We start from the raw sequence: 22,722 nt of genomic DNA on the forward strand, positions 1-22,722 counted from the left end.
AGACAGAGCGCGAGCAGGGCAGGGGCAGAGAGAGGGAGACACAGAATCCGAAGCAGGCTCCAGGCCCCAAGCTGTCAGCACAGTCTGACACGGGCTTGAACCCATGAACTGCAAGATCATGACCTAAGCTAAAATGAGACGCTTAACCCACTGAGCCACCCAGGCGCCCCGTGAACAGTTTTATTTGTATACAATGATGCTCATTCTTTGAAAACTCTGAAGTTATTATGAGACTATTTATTTCACTTTAGGAGGCTGAGTTAGCTTCTGACAAATAAGAATTTTTTTGTGATCTACTGTTACTTGTCAGTATGTTGCAATGAAGTTTGTTTATATTTCTATTTTATGATTTAGGTAACAAAAGAAACATATTTTAATTTTAAGGCACATAGTGATTAAGTCAAAAGTATTAATATACATTATAAAAAGATTTAGAGCATGAATATCATGGGCATATAGGAAGAAAATAGTGAGAATAGTAGTTCTTTTCAGAGAATAAGAGAAGAAATCTGCAATTGAAGAAAAAAAGTACACATAGAATTGAAAATATCTCCACAGCTTAAAGAGAGTAGAAATTGTGGCAAGCTTTACATTGAAGGCTTAACGAAAGAGAGGAAAGAAGAAGTAATTGTGACTTGCATTTTGCTAATATTCCCATACTATAACTACATTTCCTTTACCATTTGAGTAACTGGAAGGGTGGATGTGAACTTTAAAGTAGTTTTGTTTTCCATTATTTTGTTTTCTGTTGGGAATAGGATATGGTTAAGAATTTGAGAACTGCTGGTTTTACTTTATTCTTTTAATTGACATTTATAAATTACTGCATATGTGCTATTCAGGCATGTTTTTCTTTTTAGACTTTGAATAACAGAACAGTAACTTCTGTTGTTGTTATCATTTAAATATACATTTCATTGAGAACATTAGTTTTATTAAATACTTAAGTTTTTATCTCTCTTTTTTTCTAACTTTTTGCTTTTACTATTAGGTGGTCTATATTTTGATTCCTTGTCTTGTATTTCTCATTGTTTACATCCTAAATGTGCGCACACACACATACACTTGCATGCACGCACATACATACACAAATGGCAAAGATCTACATGATTTTAATTAAAAAATTTTTTTTTAATCTTTATTTTTGAGAGAGAGAGAGACAGATTGTGAGTGGGGCAGGGCACAGAGAGAGGGAGACACAGAATCCGAAGCAGGCTCCAGGCTCTGAGCTGTTAACACAGAGCCCGACGCGGGGCTTGAAGTCACAAACGGTGAGATCATGACCTGAGCTGAAGTCGAATGCCCAATCAATTGAGCCACCCAGGTGTCCCGTAATTTTTTTTTAATCATTGTGGAAAGAAGGGTGTGAGCTTTGGAGTCAAACAGACGTGTATTCTGATCTAGCTGTGAGATCTTGGACATAATAAACTTTGAATCTTAGGTTCTTCATTTATAAAATTGTAGTTTTGGTAAGGATCGAATTGGTTGGCACACAATGTTTCTTACAATGCCTGGTGCAAACTATGTACTCAGTCAGAGGCAGTTCTCTCCCCTTTATTTCACTTGACTTAACTGAAATTTGAGCTATTCTTTTTGGTCATAAAGAAAAAACTTTTCAAATGAAAACTATGCATTGTTAACACTGAGCAGAGGTCTCAGGGTTATCTGATTCTATCCCTGTTTACCGACTTTGAGCTATTTTACATTTTATAGTTTTCTGTAAGTTATATGTAATTGATAGACATGTAAATTCTGTGATGTCTAGTAGAGTTTTGATCGACTTCCTTTTCTCCTTTGGGGAAAAAAAATTCATGTCCATTGCTATTCATTTCAATATTCCTTAATCATCATGAATTTGTGCTATTTTGGATTTTCCTTTGACTGATTATAACATTTCCGTGGTTCCCTCATTGTTGGAATAGAGTAAAATCTTTCCTGTGTATTCCCTTTATATCTCTGAGTCAAATTTTACCCTGTGTTGGGACAATTACCCTTTTATGTTATATTTAAAATATTTAATATGTAAAATATTTCCAAGAAATATCTAAATAAATTCTCAAGAGTAAAATTGGTTTATTAAACACCAATTATGTGTAACACATTAGTATTTTATTTTAATTATTTGATATTTGGGATGTTCCAACAGTGATATTAACTCTGCAAACAATGGGAGGCCTTTCCATAATATCTAACCAGTTAGTACTTTAGATAAGGATTTATTTACTTATTTTCATTATTTCAATACTGATGAGATATTCTTGGGGTAAATTTTCCAAAGTAAAAGGTTGCAGATCTTTCATTGTCTTGATAGTAATGGTAACTATGCAATTGTAGTTTGAATAAGTGAACAGGTAGTAAAGGAGTCACAAAAAGAGCACAAGCACTTTTTTCCCTTAACTACCTCATCATGTTGTAATGAGTTAAAAAAATTATGTATGTATATGTATAATTGACATATTCATTTCAGGTGTACAACATAATACTTTGATATTTGTATACAAGTATACTTTGAAGATATTGTAGGTTCAGTTCCATACCACCACAATAAAGTGAATATTGCAATAATGAGAGTCAAATGATTTTTTTGGTTTCCCAGTGCATATAAAACTTATGTTTATATTATACTTTATCTCTGTTAAGTGTGCAATAACCTTATGTCTTTAAAAATACATACTTTAATTAAAAATCTTTTTTTAATGTTTATTTATTTATCTTGAGAGAGAGCGTGAGAATGTGTGCAGGAGCAAGGGAGGGACAGAGAAGGAGAGAGAGCCCCAAGCAGGCTTGAAGCTGACAGCCTCCCCCCAACTTCCATGCGGGGCTTAGTCTCACTAACCGTGAGATCATGACCTGAGCTGAAATCAGGAGTAGGATGCTTAACCAACTGAGCCACTCGGGTGCCCCAATTGAAAAATCTTTATTGCTAAAAAATGCTAACTATCATGTGAGCTTTCAGCTAGCCATATGTAACCTTTTTGCTGGTAGGGAAGGTTTTGCCTCAGTGTTCATGGCTGATGATTGATCAGGGTGGTATTTGCTGCAGGTTGGGATGGCTGTGGCAATTTCTTAAGATAAAAAAGTTTGCTACATCTATTGACTCGTCATTTCGTGAATGAATTCTTTGTAGCATATGATTCCATTTGATAGCATTTTACCCACAGAACTTTTTTCAGAATTAGAGTCAGTCCTCTCAAACCCTTCCACAGCTTTGTCAGCTAAATTGATGTAATGTGTTAAATCCTTCTTATCATTTCAACAACCTACACAGCATTTCACCAGGAGTAAATTCCATCTCAAAAAAACACTTTCTGGGGCGCCTGGGTGGCTCAGTCGGTTGAGCGACCGACTTCAGCTCAGGTCACGATCTCACTGTCCGGGAGTTCGAGCCCCACGTCGGGCTCTGGGCTGATGGCTCAGAGCCTGGAGCCTGCTTCCGATTCTGTGTCTCCCTCTCTCTCTGCCCCTTCCCCGTTCATGCTGTCTCTCTCTGTCTCAAAAATAAATAAACGTTAAAAAAACAACAACAACACTTTCTGTGCTCATCAGTAAGAAGCAACTCCTCATCTGTTACAGTTTTGTCATGAGATTGCACAAATGCAGTCACATCTTCAGGCTCCACTTCTAATTCTAACTCTCTTCCTATTTCCACCACACCTGCAATTACTTCCTCCACTGAAATATTTAACCCCTCAAAGTCATCCATGAAGGTTAGAATCCATTTCTCCCAAACTCCTGTTCATATTGATATTTTGATCTCTGTCCATGAATTACAAGTATTGTTAATGACAACTAGAATGGTGAATCATTTCCAGAAGGTTTTCAATTAACTTTGCCCAGATCCATCAGAGGAACCACTGCTTACAGCAGCTGTAGCCTTATGCAATGTATTTCTTAAATAATAAGACTTGAAAGTCAAAATTATTCCTTGATCCATGGGCTTGATCCATGGATGTTGTTGGCAGGCATGAATACAGCATGAATCTCAATTTACATGTCTATCAGAGCTCTTGGGTGACTAGGTACATTGTCAGTTAGCAGTAATATTTTGAAATGAATCTTTTTTTCTGAGCATAGGTCTTAACAGGGGGTTCTAAATATTTAGTAAACCATGTTGTAAACAGATGTGCTGTCATCCAAGCTTTGTTGTTCCATTGATAGAATATAGGAGAGTAGATTTAGCATAATTCTTAAGGCCCTAGGGTTTTTGGAATGCTAACTGGACATTGGTTTTAACTTAAAGTTACCAGTTGGATTAGCCACTAACAAAGAGAATCAGCCTGTCCTTTGAAGCTTTGAAGCCTGGCATGGACTTCTCTCTAGCCATGAAAGTCCTAGATGGCATCCTCTTAAAATAGAGGAGTAGATGCTGTTGCGTGTACAATGAAAATCTGTTGTTTGATGTAACCACCTTTATTAATTATCTTAGCAAGTCTTCTGGATAATTTGTTGCAGCTTCTACATCAACACTTGCTGCTTTACCTTGCATTTTTATTTTACAGAGATGGCTCCTTTTCTGAAACCTCATGAACCGACCTCTGCTAGCTTCATACTTTTCTTCTGCAGCTTTTTCACTTCTCTCATCCTTCATAGAATTGAATAGTTAGGGCCTTGCTCTGGATTAGGCTTTGGCTTAAGGGAATGTTATGATTGGTTTGATCTTCTTTCCAGACCACTAAAACTTTTTCCATTTCGGCAACAGGGATGTTTTGCTTTCTTATCATTTGTGTGTTTGCTGGTGTAACAATTTCCATCAAGAAAATTTTCCTTTGCATTTACAAATTGGTTAATCATTTGGTACAAGAGTCCTAGCTTTCAGCCTGTCTCAGCTTTTGACATGCTTTCCTAACTAGGCTTAATCATTTTTAGCTTTCTATTTAAGGTGAGAGATGTACAACCGTTCCTTTCACTTGAACGCTTAGAGGCCATTGTGAGGTTATTAATTAGTCTGATTTCAGTATTGTTGTGTCTCAGGGAATAGGGAGGCCTGAGGAGAGGGAAAAGGATGAGGAAATGGCTGGTTGGTGAAGCAGAACAGACAACGTTTATTGATTAACTTTGCTGTCTTATATGGGCATGATTTGTGATGCTCCAAAACAATTACAGTAGTTAACATTAAGATCAGTGACCACAGATCATCATAACAAATATAATAATGACAAAGTTTAAATGTTTTGAGAACTACCAGAATGTATCACAGAGACATGCAGTGAGGAAATGCTGTTGGAAAAATGTCATTGATAGACCTGCTTGATGCAGTGTGGCCATGAACCTTAAACTTGTAAAAAATGCAGTATCAGCAAAATGGAATAACGCGAACTCAATAAAATGAGGTACGCCTGAATATTGCAAAATGATCACTACAATACTTCTAGTTAACGTTCACATGTGATTACTTACCTTTTTTTACGTATGAATATTTTTTAAGATCTGTTAGCAACTTTCAAATATGCAATTCAGTATTATTAACTTTAGTCACTATGCTGTACATGACATTCCTATGACTTATCTCGCCAGTATTTATTTCTTGTCTTTTTGGTAATAGCCATTCTAGTATTACTGTTCCTTCGAGGTGTGGGGTGATATGTCACTGTGGTTTTCATTTGCATTTTCCATGTGATTAGTAATGTTGAGTACCTTTCATCTACCTTTTGGGCATCTGTATATTTCCTTTGGAAAAATGTATGTCTATTTAGATTCTCTGTCCATTTTAAAATGGGATTGTTTGTTTTTTTGCTGTTGAGTTGTGTGAACTCTTGATAATTTTTGGATATTACCCCTTATCAGATATATGATTTACAAATGTCTTCTCCCATTCGGTAGGTTGCTCTGTCATTTTGTTTATGGTTTTTTTTAATGTACAGAAGCTTTTAGTTTAATGTAGTCTCACTTGTTTATTTTTGCTTGCCTTTGCTTTTGGTTTCTACAAGAAGTTCGTAAGGACCCAGCTTCCACAGACTGGGAAGTCAAAAACTGCCTCAACAAATCAGTTTAACATACTGCTTTAACTTAAGTTGTGATACATGTTTTTTCCTCCTCTTTGGAAATTGCTTAGAATTTGCCTATGTTGGGTCACTTTTGTGTGAGCAAGAGTTGAAAGATTACAAATCTCAGATAGTAAGTTGGCTTAAAGATATATTTATGGTTCTGAGATATTTCTCCTATAATTTTCAAAATTATTAGAGTCATTAGATACTACTGTCTGCATTTTATTAGTTTGTTTCTTTCTTTTTTTTTTTTTGGTTGCTATGGCATTTTCTTCCTACTATGATAATGAAGAAATAGTGGGGATTTAAGTAGATTATTTTTTAATTTCCCTGTTCAAAAAGCTTTATTATATGATATGAATTTGTGTTGACCATTCTAGTGATGGATTTTGAGGACTCTATTTCTGTATGTCTCTTTTATGAATTGAAACATAGTTTTTTAGTCATGTGCATAATTCAAAAAACTTCTCATTATAATTTGTAGTGTATGGTGTTGCCAAACTGCTTTTAGGAACACACCATTATTTCTCAGAGAGGCAAGGAGAGGTGGAGCCTGTATTTACAGAATACTCTGGAGAGTAGTTAAAAATAACTATATTGGTAGAAATTTCATGAATTTTGTTATCCCTCTTTTATTAAGAAAGTGACTGAATCTATTCCTTGTGTTCTTGTGTCTTAGCCTTTTAAAAGCTATTATATATTTCTCCTTAAGTCTCTAATCTAGATATCCTAGGTAATATCTTGACATCCATTAAATAGTAAATCAAGGGGCATTTCTTGAAGGGAACCTTCTTGGATATAAGTAACACTTTTCTAAACACTGTTTTCTGCCACTTAAAATAAAAAAAACTATCCACTTATTTTATATTTACTAACAAACCTTCATATTATTATTATTATTATTATTATTATTATTATTATTATATTTAGATAGTCCTCAGTTTTTGCATATTTTTTGTTTTCTGTAACTGAGTGATTTCCTTACATGAGTGAAGTTCAAAGTCTCAGCAGTGAGCTATGAACCCGAAGAATGGGTTCATGCATAGACCTGATAATAAATTAGGATATCAGAGGATTTCAGGGAGATGGCAGTTTGTGTAAGGTAATCACCAGCCTCTGTGAAGTGAAAGTGTGCTGAAAAAGAGGAGCCTCGATTGGATGAAAGAATGTCTGGGGGTGCCTGGCCTGGGTAGCTCAGTCAGTTGGGTGGTCGACTGCATCTCAGGTCATGATCTTGTGCTCTGTGAGTTCAAACCCCGCATCGGGCTCTGTGCTGACAGCTCAGAGCCTGGAGCCTGCTCAGATTCAGGGTCTTCCTCTCTCTCTGCCCTGTCCCTGCTTGTGCACGCACTCTCTCTCTCTCTCTCTCTCTCTCTCAAAAATAAATAAACTTAAAAAAATTAAAAAAATAGAATGTCTGAATGAAAAAGTCCAAAATTATTTTTTAAGTTAAAAGTTGTAAAAACGATTACCATTTTGTTCACGTTCTCTTTGTGAATTATTAACCATTAGCGGAGATCAACAGATTTCTTTGGGCACAGTTAAGAGTGCATGAGAGCATTTACACCTGTTTCTTGTTTAGATTTTACAAGAGTTATTATGCTTATGTAAACAAAACAGAGTTGACCACAGGCGGAATTACTGGAAAAAAATTGCATACTATTTGGAAACTTGGTCTTCCTTTGCTTATGCGGTGTTCTGACGTAGTGGGCTTTTTTTGTATTTTAGAAGAGGTCTGTTAATGAAAAATGATATGCCCGATGACTTTGCTGATTACCATTACAAAGTGAAAGATGAAGATGTGCCATTCATTGCACTTTTGATTAGCTTTATAGCTGTAACGAGTATATGCTGACCTTGTATTCTCTGTCTTAGAAAACCAAGGATTTCACATTTGAAATGAAGCAAATTGTGTCTGTACTCTTTCTTGCTTAAGATTTAAAAGCAATCAAACAAAATACCCAAAGAAACAAGATTTTGTATATTTTCACTTCTTAAAAAAATTTGGCCGAGTTTTTATGTAGATGATGTTGCTGCTGGTTATACTTGATCTTATAAAGATTTTTAACATGAAGACTGACACCAGTCAGCTTTTTAATAGACCAAAGAATACTGTAGCAGTTTGAAACTTTAACAGCTGTATATTCTTGGCTAGGTGAGAAGATAATTATATTTTACATATTGGAATTTGTAATTTTCTAAGCAGACATGTGAAATGTGTACCATCATTATTATTAAATTTTTTTTAATGTTTATTTTTGAGAGAAAGAGAGTGAGACACATTGTGAGTGGGGGAGGGGCAGAGAGAGAGGGAGACACAGAATTTGAAGCAGGCCGAGACTCTGAGCCGTCAGAGCCTGATGTGGGGCTTGAACTCACGAACGATGAGATCATGACCTAAGCCAAAGTCGGATGCTTAACCGACTGAGCCACCCAGGTGCCCCCATCATTATTATTGAATAATATTTTGGTCTCTCTCTGTATATGGACAGTATTTCCCAATGTGGCTTTTTTTTAGGGTAAATTACTGTCATTGGATGGTCGCCTAAAATGCAGGAAAAATGTGTGAATTATAGCACAGTGAAAAACTTAGAGGCTTAACTGAACATATCTAGTTTCCACTTAGAGAGTAATGCATTTATATGTTCTCTTTCCATGGCACTACCCATTTGTTTTCTCATTTTATTTTTAAAGTAGGATGTGGATTATGACATATTCAGTAAACATTCATATTATTCAGTTAAACAAATGCCTAAAACTTCCACTAATACCTCATAAGTTGAAAGCATATGTAAATTCTAGGCATTTGAGTTTCAACTTCTTTTGTCTCTGGAATAAATATTGTGATTAGCAGGATGCCACTTAGGCTTGCGCCTTCAAATCTTGTGTTTATTAGTCTGTTGCTGATTCTTGACATCTTTTCAGAAAAGCATAATTTATTTGAGTGAACTAATTCATCCCTTTTTATCTTTAGTTTGAATTAGAGTTTCTTCCTATCTTACTTACCCAGAGCAAGTTTTGATCAGTGGGATAACATAGCTCATGAGGGTACTACAACCAGGAAGGGCACTGAAACAAGAAGTCTTCAGAATTAAATTTTTAGGTATGTGTACTTATTTTTTTCTGGGTTATATTTGAAAATTACACTCATGAATCTGCCATTTAATTTAAGAACTAGAATATTACCAATTCTAGTACTCTTCTGTCTTTTCCCTTGCCTTCCTCCAAAGGGAACTGCTGTCTTAAATTTTGTGTTATGTTTCCCTTACTTTTGTAAATATATTGTTTATTGTATATGTATGTGTATCTCTAAAGAGTTTTGTTTGTTTATGTGTCTTATAAAAATAGGTCAATACTGTGTAAACTCCCTATGATTTACATTTTTCCACCCAAATTTATGTTTCTAAGACTCTTCCGTGTTGTTGCATATACCTATAGTTTCCTTATGTTCACTGATGTAAAAACTCTAATGTATGATTATGCCACAGCTGACTTAGCTGTTCAACTGTCAGTAGGTATTTTGGCTGTTCTCACTTATTTGCTATTATGAAGAGTATTGCTGGGGGGTATTCCGATACTTGTTTTCCATGATATCAAGTCTTTATTTGGCAGTTCTGCACAGGCAAGACTTTTGTTTAGACTAGGTAGTTTTTTCCCTTACGAGCAATTCTTCAGATCTCTTATTTTCTATTGTATAATTTCTCTTTTTGCTCTTTCCTGTTTTTATTTTGACTTACAGAAAAGCAGTAAGAAGTGAAGAAAAGATTCCCGTATATCCTTCATCAATTTTCTTTAGATATTAACATATTACCATATTTGCTTTATTTTTATTCTTTTTCTTCCTTCCTTCTCGTTCTCTTATTTTTTCTTCCTCTTCTCAATATTTAGCATTGTTTTTGTTCTTATGCCTAGGACATATAGTCAAAATACCATGTCCCAAATTAATTTGGGTTAGTTCTTGACCTCCACCCCTCCCCCTCCCACACTTTGTGGTGTGATAAGATTATTCATTTGAAATATGGTTTAGTTCATTTATTACTCTTTGTATTTTATTTTAGGATTCAATCTCTTTATTCCCCTGCTTGTTGATTTTAGTGTTATTTTACTATGTTTACTAGTGAAACATTAACATGGTTTCAAAAGTCAGAACCATATTAAAAAATCACACTGATAGACAAGGTATTTCCACCATCCCTTTCTTTTGTTTTTCCACTTCATATCACCTGTCTCGCACCCAGCAGTCTCATTACTTTTGGCTTTATTCTCTTCCCTGTGTTTCTTTTATGACAAAGGAGTAGGTGCATGCGTCTGCGTCTTTTCATGTATTTAAGGACTGTTTGTGTATTTTCTTTTTGGTGACTTGTCTGTTCACATTTTTGCCCAGTATTCTATAGGCTGTTTTTTTCCTAATTTTTTCCTCTTAAGTTTTAAGTGTTTTTAATATATATTAGGAATATTATTCCTTATCTGTGATACATATTATGCATCTTTTTGTTTATTAGCTTTTAAAAATTTTATTGAAGTTAAGTTTTGATACCTACAAAGTTTTTATATATTTATTCTCTAGTCACATTTGTTAATTTTTTCTTTTATTGTATCTGGAATTAAGTTCTAGTTAAAAAGCCCATTAGTACATGCAAGGTAAAGAGGAACTCACTCATATTTCTCTTAATATTTATATGGTCTCAATTTTTAAGTATTTGGAGTTCTGATCAACTTAGAGTTTACTTTTTTGTCTATAGTGTGAAGTATGAGTCTAATTTTATCTCTTCCCGATGGCTAATCAGTTGTCCTTGCACTGTCTATCTTTGCCTTAGTGATTTGAAATGCCATTTTTATCACGTATCTAAGTTTTACACATACATGGGTCTGTTTCTGGACTTTCTGGTGTATTCTTTTGGTCAGTTTATTGCTGCACCAAAACAACACACTGTTTTATTTATAAAGGGTTTATTGTATGTGTTAATATAATTTAAAATACAGTGTGTCTTAAGGTCTGTACTATGTTTTAGTATAGTTTAATTTGGTATATTATAATGAGGGGGTAGTATCTTCCTTACACTTTTGCATGTTTAGTATTTTCCTGCCCATTTTTGCATTTTTACTTTTCTATGTGACCTTTAATGTCCATTTGTCTAGCTCATTTATAAAAAAGCCTATTGATGCATTTATTGGAATTATATTAGGACTGTTAATTAACTAAGGGAGAATTGACATCTTTGTGATGTTCAGTTGCCCTATCCAGCTCTAGGATGTCTTTTCCTTTTTTCAGGTCTACCTTTGAGTCTTTCAGAAGTGTTTTAAAATTTTCCTCAGATTTCATGTTAAATTTGTAACTAAGTACTTTATCTTCTTTGTTTTTATGGAAGATAGTATTCTTTACCATTATATACTCTAAATAGTTACTGTTTTTACAGGTGATTGCTATTTCGTTTAAGTTTATATCCTGCTACTTTATTGAATGTGTGTATTGTTTTAGTTAGTAGGAACATGAAATAGTTTTCTTCCTTTTCCTATTTTTATACTTATGTTTAATTTGTCTTTTTTGTCTGCACTGGCCTGTCCCTTTAGAGGAATGTTCCATGGTGTGGAGGTAGTAGTCATCCTTGTTTTGTTCCTGTTCATTTAGGAAACAACTTTGGTTTTTTTCCATTAATTAACATGCTGATTTTAGGACTAAGGTCTATATCATGTTAAGAAAGTGTTCATCAGTTCCTATTTTCTTGAGTGTTTTTAACAGATACGGGTATTCAGTTTTATCAGAAGCATTTTCAGAGTCTTGGCAATAATCATGTCATTTTTATCTTCAAATCTGTTAATATGGAGTATTTTGTTAATGAATTCCTTAATAGTGAACCAGCCTTGCATTACTGGAATGAATCTAACTTGTTCATTGCATATCATTTTCTCGATATGGTATTGGATTCTTTTTACTAATATTTTACTTATAACTTTACCTCATTGTAAGTGATACTCTAAAAATCTCTAATTATTCTTTTTTTGTACTGTCTTTATCAAGCTTAGCTTTCAATGTTACATTAATGTTACATAACGCTAATGACATTTTCCTTTATTTTCAACATTCAGTAACAATTTTAGAGCATTAGGATTATTCATTTTTTGAATTTTTGATAGAAATTTTCTTGAAGTGCTTTATCAGTGGGGTTGTTGCCTGATAGCTTTATTTTTTTTCCAAAAGAAGTTGATCTATTTTTAAGTGGTTTTTTTTTTCAAGCTCTAATCAGAACAACTTTTATAAGCTACATTTTTGTGGAGAATTGATCATTTTATTTAAGTTTTCAAATTAATTTACTTAGAAGCCTGCAGAGGAGTTTTAGTATTAAAAAAAATTCTTCTGCTTTAATTATTTCCCCTTGTCATTTAATTTGTATATTTGTACCTTCCCCCTTTTATTTAAAAAAATTTTTTTTAATGTTTATTTTTGAGAGAAAGAGAGCATGCAAGAGAGAGCGGGATGGGGCAGAGAGAGAGGGAGACAGAGGATCCAAAGTGGGCTCTGCGCTGATAGCAGCAAGCCTGATGTGGGGCTCGAACTCACAAACTGAGATCGTGACCTGAGCTGAAGTCCAGCGCTTAACCGACTGAGCCACCTAGACACACCTCTCTCTTTTATTTTGAATAAGTTAACTACTATTTTGTTTGTTTTTTTTTAGAAATTCGGGGATTTTGTTAATAAGATTTACTTTCTTAGTCTACTTCAGTATCTGTATTATCTTTATTTTCTTTGTTATGCTTTTTGAATTTTCTTTCTATTTTAGTTTGTGAGCTAGGCATTTAATTCGTTAAATTTTTTTAATTGATTAAAGTGTTCAGTACTTAGATTTTTTCCTAATCATTGCTTTAAAGGTATTCCATAGATTATATATAATGTTTTGATTAAAATTATTTCTTAGAAATTCTGTCATATGTTGATAGTGGGATATTTAAATTGTATTATGGTTGGGTGGTAATGGAGCAGGTGAAAAGAATCCTGGATAATCTTGTTTTGAATGTTGACAAATGATAATTTCAATGACAACTGCCATATACTGAATATTTACCAGGTACCTATCCGGTACAATGAAGTGATTTATATAAATCATCTAATTTAAACTGTATAGCTTTGTTTTGAGCTACATATTATTTCCCCATTTTCAGATGAAGAAATTATGACTTAGATGGGTTTAGGTAATTTGCCCAAGGCTGTGTAATGAGTAAATTGTTACTGTTTAAATTTATTTATTTTTTATTTATTCCATTTATTTTTTTATTCCATTTTGTTATTTCCGTTTATTTTTTATTTATTATTATTTTTTTAAGTTTATTTATTTTGAGAGAGAGAGAGGACACGAGTAGGGTAGGGGCAGAGAGAGAGGGAGAGAGAGAATCTCAAGCAGGTTTGGCGCTGTCAGTGTAGAGCCCAATGCGAAGATTGAACTCATGAACCGTGAGATTATGACCTGAGCTGAAACCAAGTGTTAGATGCCTCACTGACTGAGCCACCCAGGGGCCCCAAATTTGAATCCATTTTTGACTCCACAGCTGTGGCTTTTACTTAGGTAGTATATTGTGAGGTCACAGAGGTATCGAACAGTATGGCATAATAAGAACCGTTAGTAGCACAGTGTGACTGGAGTGAGGTTGCACTTAATGGTATCATTTCTGGCTTGGGAAAGTAGTTCTTTGAGGTGCTGTTAATTAAGATGGAAAGCATGAAGCAAAGCAGGTTTCTATAAGATGATGGGTAAGTGTGACATACTACTAAGCAGCTAAATGGAACTGTCTGGTAGTTGGGTAAGTATATGGGACTGGAGGGCTATAGGTGGTGTGTGCTGAGACATATGAATTTAGATATTATTAGCTTGTAGGTCATTATCTAAATAATAGGTTTTGAAAGTGGTAATAATAATGTGGACATTGGGAAGATCAGAGGGTGTAGGGAAGAGTGAAACTTAAGATTGAATGGAGAGGAGCACCTGGGTGGCTCAGTCACTTGAGCGACCGACTTCGGCTCAGGTCATGATCTCATGGTTTGTGAGTTCAAGCCCCGCATTGGGCTGTGCTGACAGCTCAGAGCCTGGAGCCTGCTAAGGATTCTAGGTCTCCCTCTCTCTCTGCCTCTCCCCCACTCATGCTCTGTCTCTCTCTGTCTCAAAAATAAACATTAAAAAAAAAATTAAAAAAAAAAAGATTGAATGGAGAAAGAGTCTGAAAAGGAAACAAGAACAAAATAGTCAAACTGTTCAGAGGAAATATAGGAGATGGTGGTATCGCAGGTGCCAAGGGAGGAAGTTCAGAAACAGGGAGGATCATGATAGCAAGTGCTCCGGAGAACTAAAGAAAGATCAAGTAAGAAGTGTTCATTTAACTTAATAGTAACTGAAAGGAAAATTATTATCTTAAATGATGGATCCAGTGGAGTCATGAGGGTTGGGGGAGGAAGAAAAAAAAATGGAGCAAATCATTTGGAGATAAGAAGTTTGGTTCTAAAGGGAAAGTGTGATAGGGTGGCGGTAGCTAGGGGAAAGTGTGAGGTTGAGGGTTCCTCCCTGCCCCTCTTCCTACTTTTCTCCCTCAGCCTCTCCCTTCCTCTTCCCCTTACGTATCTCTTTCCTTTCTTTTCTTCTCCTCTCCCTCCCTTTATTCTACCCACTTTTCCTTCATGTTTTTCCTAATATGATATACTTGAACATATGTTACAGAGTGAGAATTCAACTTGGGACAATTTGACGTCTTAGATTATGGCTGTAAATATGAGTGACATAAAGATATTTTAAAATGTTCAAGTATTAGATCAGAATGATATTTTGAGAGTTTCTTGAACCCAGGGGGCTCCTGGGTGGCTCTGTCGATTAAGAGTCCAACTCTTCGTTTCAGGCCAGGTCATGATCCCACAGTTTCATGAGTTGGAGCCCTGTGTTGGGCTTTGCGCTGGCAGCATGGAGCCTATTTGGGATTCAGTCTGTCTGTCTGTCTGTCTGTCTGTCTCTCTCTCTCTCTCTCTCTCTCTGTCCCTCCCCACTCCCCAACTGGTGCTTTCTCTGTCTTTCGAGAAATAAACTAAAAAAAAAAAAAAAAAAAAGACAAATTCCTTAAGTCTCCCCTTAAAAAAAAAAAAGTTTCTTGAATCCAGGATCATAGTCACATATACCCTTTATGCCCAGAAATAAATGTAATTGTGTGACAAATTTTAATGATCTTTGAAGTAGTAATGAAAATAATACCCGCACAGTGCTAAGTGTTTTACATACTTTAGTCAATTTAAGCCTTATCACCACCTCTTTGTCAGTTTTACAGACAAGAAAACTGAGGGAAGTTAAAGTTGCTAGTTGTTCTATACCTGCTACGGCAATATGATTCTAGAGTTTATGCTGTTAATCACAAGGCTGTATTCCCTCTCAGTGTACTATAGTACTTATTTTCATACCTTTAAAAACTCATTAGTAATATTTTTTGTTACAAATTATAATTCAGAATTAGAAGCTAAACTATTTTGACATTTTAGGGAAATCTGTTAGCATACTGAATAGTGAAGATTAGAAAAAAGAATTTCTGAAAAAGGTGTATCAAGTACAAGCATGAATTGAAATTCTGGTTTTCTGCATTTTAGTTAAAATAGTGAAATGTGTGTGGGACAGGTAGAATCCCTTATACAGTATCTTAAAAATTCAGCATTATGACACAGTAATAGCATAGATAAGATAATTGAATGATCCTATAGGGTACCAGTCAGAAATTGATATATTCTTTAGTTTTTAAACACCTAATGACCTTATAATGTCTTTCCTCAGAGAAAAATGCAATTTCCATTGTGAGCTGCCTTCCAGAATTTATGGTAGAACTTTACTGACGTTGCCACTGATGCCAATGTGGAATAAAGGTCTTTATAATTTAGAAAGTCAAAATGTATACATGGATTACTGCTAAAATTCATTTAGTTACTCTTCTTAAACTTGAAAACACATAATGCAAATACTTTTGAATTTTTAGAAGAACATTTGAAAATAAAGTAATATAATTTTTGTATTTTATCCTTATCAGTATTTTTGTCTTATTTCATCTTGGCAGGTAGCTTTCCTTTCATGACCTTTGTATTTGAACCTAATCACAATCTAGTAATGTTTTGTTGTCAAACTAATTTCAACATTACTTTTTTATAGAAGTAATTCAAATAGATTTTAATATGAAAATTCTTTTGCCTATTAGAAGTTAACACAGAGGCAGTTGGATCAGCTCTTTTAAAGTAATGATTCCTCCTTTTAGGTCAGTTTATTGTAATAAATACTTAATTGATTTGACTTGCCAACTGGGTCATAGGGCCATTGCCCGCATGAATGCATCTGTCTTGCTCGCTGTTACCTTCTCAGTGCCCAATGCCTGTGACTAGTACGCACACTAGTGCTTTTTCTTAACTGAATGTAGATGGGTGATATATTTGAGTACTTTCAGTCAGAAATGCACTGCTTATGGTAGTGTATTATTATGTAAACACTAAGACACTATTACATTGTTTTATTGCCTAGGTCTCACATGGAAATGTCATGTTAAATTTAGAAATACTAGTTTTAGGTTTCAGAGAATGGTCCCTGAGGAATAGTCCTGGAATCTTCATTTTTAGTCTCATTGCTTTTACTTCCCTTATCCTTTCTCCTTTCCTTCCCTCTATTCTCTTTCTTCCTCTCAACCTATTCTTTCCTTTCTCTTTCACAATCCTTTATTTATTTATTCTCTAGTATCTGGAGTCCATCTTTCTCCAGCTTCTCCTGAGATTATACTGGACCATGACCACTCTTCTCCTTCAGTTGGCTGCCTGTCTTCGGAACCCATCATTTCATCACCAGAGAATACACACACAGATGACAGCATTGTCAGTCAAACTGTTCCTAAAGCACAGGTAAAGACAAGTGTATTTTGTACAAGAAGTTTGCACGCTTAAAAAATTGCTTGCTTGCTGGTTTAAATGAGGCCTTTCTGATTTTTTTTATTTACTTATTTTTCTGAAAGAAATATTTTTGTAGATATTTTGACTTGGAGGCTAATATCTAGAATTCCAAAAACTGAATAATATGTTTTGTGGCATAATTGCAAAGTATTTAAGTAGCTATAGTTACCAAAATACAGTTTTGAGTATATCATTTGTTAAAATTGGCTTAGCTTTGCATTTCAAATCTTGGACTTCAGAAGAAAACAATAATTACAAAAAAATATTTCTCTGTTCAGGGAAGCTAACCCTGTGTTTTTAGATATTAGAATGTTCATTTCAATTTTAGAGTAGAAACCAAAAAGACAGTAGTCATGGGGTTTATTCATTCACATATTTATTGATCCAGGCATTGTTTTAGACGTTACAGTTAGTCCAGATTTCAAAAGTGAAGTACACAACCTTGAGTCACCTGTTATCTTTACTAGAGAGTGATGATCAAGTAGCAGTTATTGATAAATTTCAAATTCTGACTTACAATTTAAAATATATACAAATTCTGGATGTGTGTATAAATTTAAGGACTGGTGAGTGTCAGATGTATTTATAGTTAATTGTATGCCTTCAAGCATAAGAAAATGTTTTAAATTTTTAGTGCTTTGCTTGCAAAATAATAAATGCTTTAGACTCTAAAGTTTAGAGACAGTTTATTTCTTAACTACAAAGATCAGGTTGTTGTAAGTTTGAGGTCTTCTGTTGATTTACTTAAAGGGTGAAATAATTTCAGAACCTTTGCTACAACTTAATTTCCAAATGTGGTTTCTGGTGCCCTTTGGATGTTTTCATTATTGGTACAGTGTAAACTTTCCCTCTTGTGTATTTTTTTTTTTTAATGTGGTTTAGATTCAGCAATCAACACACACTCATCTGGATATCTCACTTTTTCCATTGGGTTTAAATGATGAGAAAAGTAATGGAACAATTGCTCTGGTGGATGATTCTGAGGATCTTGGAGTCAATGTATCAAACATACAGCTTCAGCAGAAAATTTCAAGTCTGGAGATTAAACTCAAAGTTTCTGAAGAAGAAAAACAGAGGATTAAAAAGGTATATTTACATTTGCGTAAAAAATAAATGTTTGAATCGTATGAGACTTGAAACTTGATATAGTCCCAATGTCTGATTAAGAACTCATGAGTTGGCGCTCCTGGGTGCCTCACTTAGTTGAGTGTACAACTCTTGATTTTAGTTTTGGGCATGATCTCAGGGTTGTGGATTGAACTGCTCATTGGGCTCTGTGCTGAATGTGGAGCCTGCTTAAGATTCTCTCTCTCTCTCTCCTCCCCTCTCTAAAATAATTTTAAAAAATAATAAAAAAAAATAAGAATTAATGAGGGGAAGAAGATGCTGTCTTCCCTTGGCTGTAGATTTAAGTTAGTTTTATGAGTGTATCACTTAGAAAAGTCTTTGATAAGCAATTGCTAATCTTAGATATGTACTTTTAAAGATATGAACATCTCTACTAGATTTTGTTCCTCTAATGTTTTTCTTCTGATTTATTTTTATTTACTTTGAAAACAGGTAGTGTTGTATTTCTTATATGATTAGAAGATGTGTAACATTGACCTGTCCCTATGGGAAGTTACATATCATGGGATATTTGCCTAGAGTACTTAGATACATAGCTATTTTAGTGAATTATTTATTTATGTTCTCATTTCTTTTTCCTACAAATATATCTATAAAAAGACTTTTGCAAATTTATAGAAAGTATACGTAGAGATAGTTTGTGCTGATTACAGTTAGTTTAGATGCTATTATTCATTTATTAGTGTAAATAATTTTGGTGTTATGTTAATGTTAATATTGGTCTGGAAATGATAGGGGGGCATATAACCTGTAATATTGTTGAACTTTAAACCACACTCGTGTGAGTTCTTTCCTTACCAAATGTTTTATGCTGTGTTCATTGAGAACACTGAATATATTGTATGCCATTATAAAATATTATAACATTTATGCTTGGATTTTTCTTTAGGATGTGGAATCATTGATGGAAAAGCATAGTGTCTTAGAAAAAGATTTCCTTAAAGAAAAAGAGCAAGAGGCCATTTCTTTTCAAGATAGATACAAAGAACTTCAGGTAAACCCGGTGAATTTAAAATTCAATATGTGCGTCTTTTGCTGAAGTATGTAGTGTAATTTCAAAAAGTGTTCAATAAATACTTTATGAAGGGTCAGATGCTTGCTTAAATATGTAAAATAATTAACCAACAATGGATGAAATTGATGATAAATGCCATTTTGAAAAGTATGAATCTGTGAGAAGCCCTGAGTGCTAGTTGAGACTCAGTTTAGTGTAAGATATGGTTTCTGATGGATGAAACTTAGAAATTGATTTTCTGGAAAAAGAAGAAACTGATATTCTGATTTTTCTTACTGTGATTACATTGAAAGAATTTGGAATCCTGTAAATTCCAAACTGAGATATTTAACCTTTTTCATAAATTGTAATCAATGTCTCCTCTTCTTCCCCCCAAATTTTCTTAATAAACTTGTTTCTTCTACACTTTCCCATCTCAATAATTGATAGCTCTGTATTTGCAGTTGCTAAGGCTGATACATTTACTAACCATGTCTGTTCCTTTATCAAAACTTATTAGTTCTACCTTCAAAATGTCCAGGTTTTGACTGTTTGTCATTAGGGTCACTATTCTAAGTCATCCTTATCTCTCCCTTGGAATACTAAAGGCTCTTCTGACTAAACTTTTTGCTTCTGTCATTGCCCACTTACAGACCATTCTTCCCATTGCAGCCAATGTGATCTTTTAATACTTAAAGCTGATCATGTGTTTTCTCTGCTCTGAAACCTTCATGGCTTCTCATCTCACCCAAATTAAAAGCCAAGTAAGTCCTTAAAATGGTTTGCAAGGCAATGCATTCTCTTTTATACCTCCCTCCCCATCTTTTCCCTGCCTCTTTCTCCTCAATCATTGTGGCTTATCCCTATGTCTGGAACACTCTTCTCTCAATTCTCTGCATGGTTTTCTTTCTTGTATCATTCAGATCTCTGTGCAAATACTACTTTATCAGAGAAGACCTTTCCAGATAATACTGACATCCCTATCAACCTTCCCATTCTGTTTTGTTTTTCTCCATAGCACTTTTTACTCTTGACAAACTATATATTTAGATGTTTATTTGCCTAGATCATTTTAATGGTCTCCTAAGTGGTCTTCTAGCCTGTACCCTTGCTCTTCTCCTTAATGAGTTTTTATTTCAGCAGGTAATGTTTTTAAAAATGTAAATCAATTCATGTCCCAACCTCAATTCTTAGTCTCCTTCCAATATAAATCTTCTGGCTTCTCCAATTTTTCCAGCTATTTACTTACACCAAAGTTCTTAATAAGGTCCAGGTGAATGTGTGAGTCTGTGTCGGAGAAGGCATTCCTTGGCTGTTGGAGTGGTGAGCGGAGGGAAATGGTTTGTGATTCATTCACAGTCTCTCTGACTGGAATGCTCTTCTGTCTGCATAGATCTGTTAAAAGAAAGAAAAAAACCAAAACTTGAAAATAAGGGAAAGGGTGAGCTGTGTTCCTTCACTGCCTTACGGGGATATTGTTTAATAGATTTAGGATTATATTAGAGAATGTACTTTATTTGACTCACTGTTTACTATTGATTGGAAGTCTCAGATATGTTGACGTTCCATGTTAATTTTTTTTCCAGAAGAGACGTAAGTAATATCTGTTAGAAAAGATAACTTCAAAAATACTCTTTATTGCCCTGTAGGACATTGGTGAGTTTTTGTCTCCAATCTACCACTCTTAGTCTAACACACCATTATTTAAATTTTCTCTGTCTCTCTCTATATAAGAAGTATATATGGAACATATAGATAGAAATATAGAAAATATAGAAATGTAGACTATATATAGAAAACATGGAATATATATGAGATATATATGTGATAAATATATATACACACATACCTTCAAATGCTCTTTGAACCAGTCTTAACATCTGATTCCCTCAATCTTAACATAAATTATTCATTTATTAATAAATGAGGAGAATAAGTTCTTGGCATATGTTCAATTTATATTTATACAATTCACATTTTAACTGTTTGAAAATTATACTTTTAACATTCTCACTGAACCCTAGCTTCCTTCAAATACCTGCTCAAATGCTACTTTCTTGTGGATGTTTTCCTTGACCATGCAATAGAAAATAAGACCGTCTGTAAATGCTTAGCATTTCCTAGTTACCTTTTTTTGCTTTTTTCCTCTTCCTCTTAGCATTTATTCACCTGTTACTTTGTTTTGATTTGGTTATTTTTTGTTTTCTCCCATCAGAATGTAATCTATGAGATTAGGAACTTTCCTTCCCAGTACATAGAGCAATACCTGGCATATAGTGTGAGCTCACTTAATATTCTTGAATGAATGAATGAATGAATGAACAAACGAACGAACGAATTCACTAATATAATGCCACCTGCTCCCCAAGGGCTAATTATGTTGTGTACAGCCACACTTACCAGCCCCATACTTGGAATTCTAGTGTTTATTGAAAGATGTAGTACTGAATACTAAAAGAACGTTGTGTTTTTTTCTGCCTATACTGAGTGACATTCTGGGCCCTTTAGTGAGACATATACCTTTGCAAATTCAGTTTAAGTTTTTCAGTCTATCTACGAGAACAGTAACACACCTGAGATATGATCGAAGACCTACATATACTTTGACCTTTTCACCTTAAAGACCAGTATAAATTCCAAGTGGTATTTTCATGGTTGTCATTTTGCTCTCACCATTAACAGTGATAAGAGTAACAACTTGAGTCTTGAAAACTCACATTCAATTTAAAAAGATCTGTCTTTTATAGGAAGCAGTACTTCCAAAGAAAACTTTTTTCAGATGATTTTGGTTCCGCACCAAGAAGGGTCTCTTTCCTTTTTATACCATGTGAATAAAAGGGTAAATTGACTTATGGAGTATTTTATCACCTTGGCTAGGTAAGTGACAAAAAAATGTATTAGGTGGTCTCATAGCCAAATTGAACTAAAAGACAAGCATGCTATTTAGCAAAGCTTTTGGTTGTTGTAGGTCTATGGCTCCATGTTGTTCTCTACATTTTTTTTTCAGTCTGCTTTTGTTCAGGTTGAATAGTTTTTATTGTTTTATCTTGCAGTATACTAATTTTTTTTCTGACCCTTTCATTTTGGTTTTGAGTCAGTTTTTGCTGTTTATTTAGTTTAGTATTTTTCAGTTATAAAATACTGATTTGGTTCTTTATATCTTCTACTTCTTTGCTGAAACTTTCTTTTTTCCTTACGTTTCAGTCATATTCATAATTACTTGTTTAAGCATTTTTGTAATGGTTGCTTTAAAACCCTTGTCAGATAATTTTAACATTGGTATCAGCTTATTGCTGTCTGTTCACGGTGTTTTCTTATTCAAATTGAGGTTTTCCTGATTCATGGTGTGATGAGTGGTTTTTAATTATATCTTATGCATTTTGGGCATTTTGTATGACACCTCGGATCTTGATTAAATCATGCATTTTAATTGGTCTCCTGACACTGAACATTTGGGGAAAGGTAGATGCCACTTTGTTAATCTCAGGTATAGGATGAGATTCCAGGTTTCCTACTTAACTGCCTTTAACCTCCTGGGTAGGAGCGGTACCTCCCTACTCCTGGGAAACAGTGGCATTTCAGGCCCCCCATAGGCTTGGCTGATACCACCCTGCTTGGCAGGAAGAGAGATACCTTGTTACTCCTCTCCATGTGCTTGTACTGATACCATGGAG

The 22,722-nt window shown here is 34.4% G+C and overlaps 1 protein-coding gene across 28 annotated transcripts in view; it reads left to right on the forward strand.

Annotated features, from left to right (window-relative positions):
• CCDC91 (coiled-coil domain containing 91) overlaps positions 1–22,722 on the forward strand; it is a 381,398-nt gene that overhangs the window by 105,575 nt on the left and 253,101 nt on the right. For 25 of the 28 annotated variants that reach the window (XR_008300195.1, XM_053226085.1, XM_015065239.3 and 22 more), the window contains 3 exons: positions 16,718–16,878; positions 17,809–18,012; positions 18,944–19,048. Coding sequence is in view for 27 of the 28 variants with exons in the window: in XM_053226085.1 (XP_053082060.1) it covers positions 16,718–16,878; positions 17,809–18,012; positions 18,944–19,048 (470 nt within the window). In the remaining variant the exon portion in view is untranslated. Of the gene's footprint in view, positions 1–12,050; positions 13,779–15,775; positions 15,865–16,717; positions 16,879–17,808; positions 18,013–18,943; positions 19,049–22,722 lie in introns of those variants that run through there. The other 3 variants (XM_053226094.1, XM_027035828.2, XM_027035829.1) reach the window with 3 other exon arrangements.

The sequence above is a fragment of the Acinonyx jubatus genome, chromosome B4, assembly GCF_027475565.1.
Source record: "Acinonyx jubatus isolate Ajub_Pintada_27869175 chromosome B4, VMU_Ajub_asm_v1.0, whole genome shotgun sequence".
NCBI lineage: Eukaryota > Metazoa > Chordata > Mammalia > Carnivora > Felidae > Acinonyx > Acinonyx jubatus.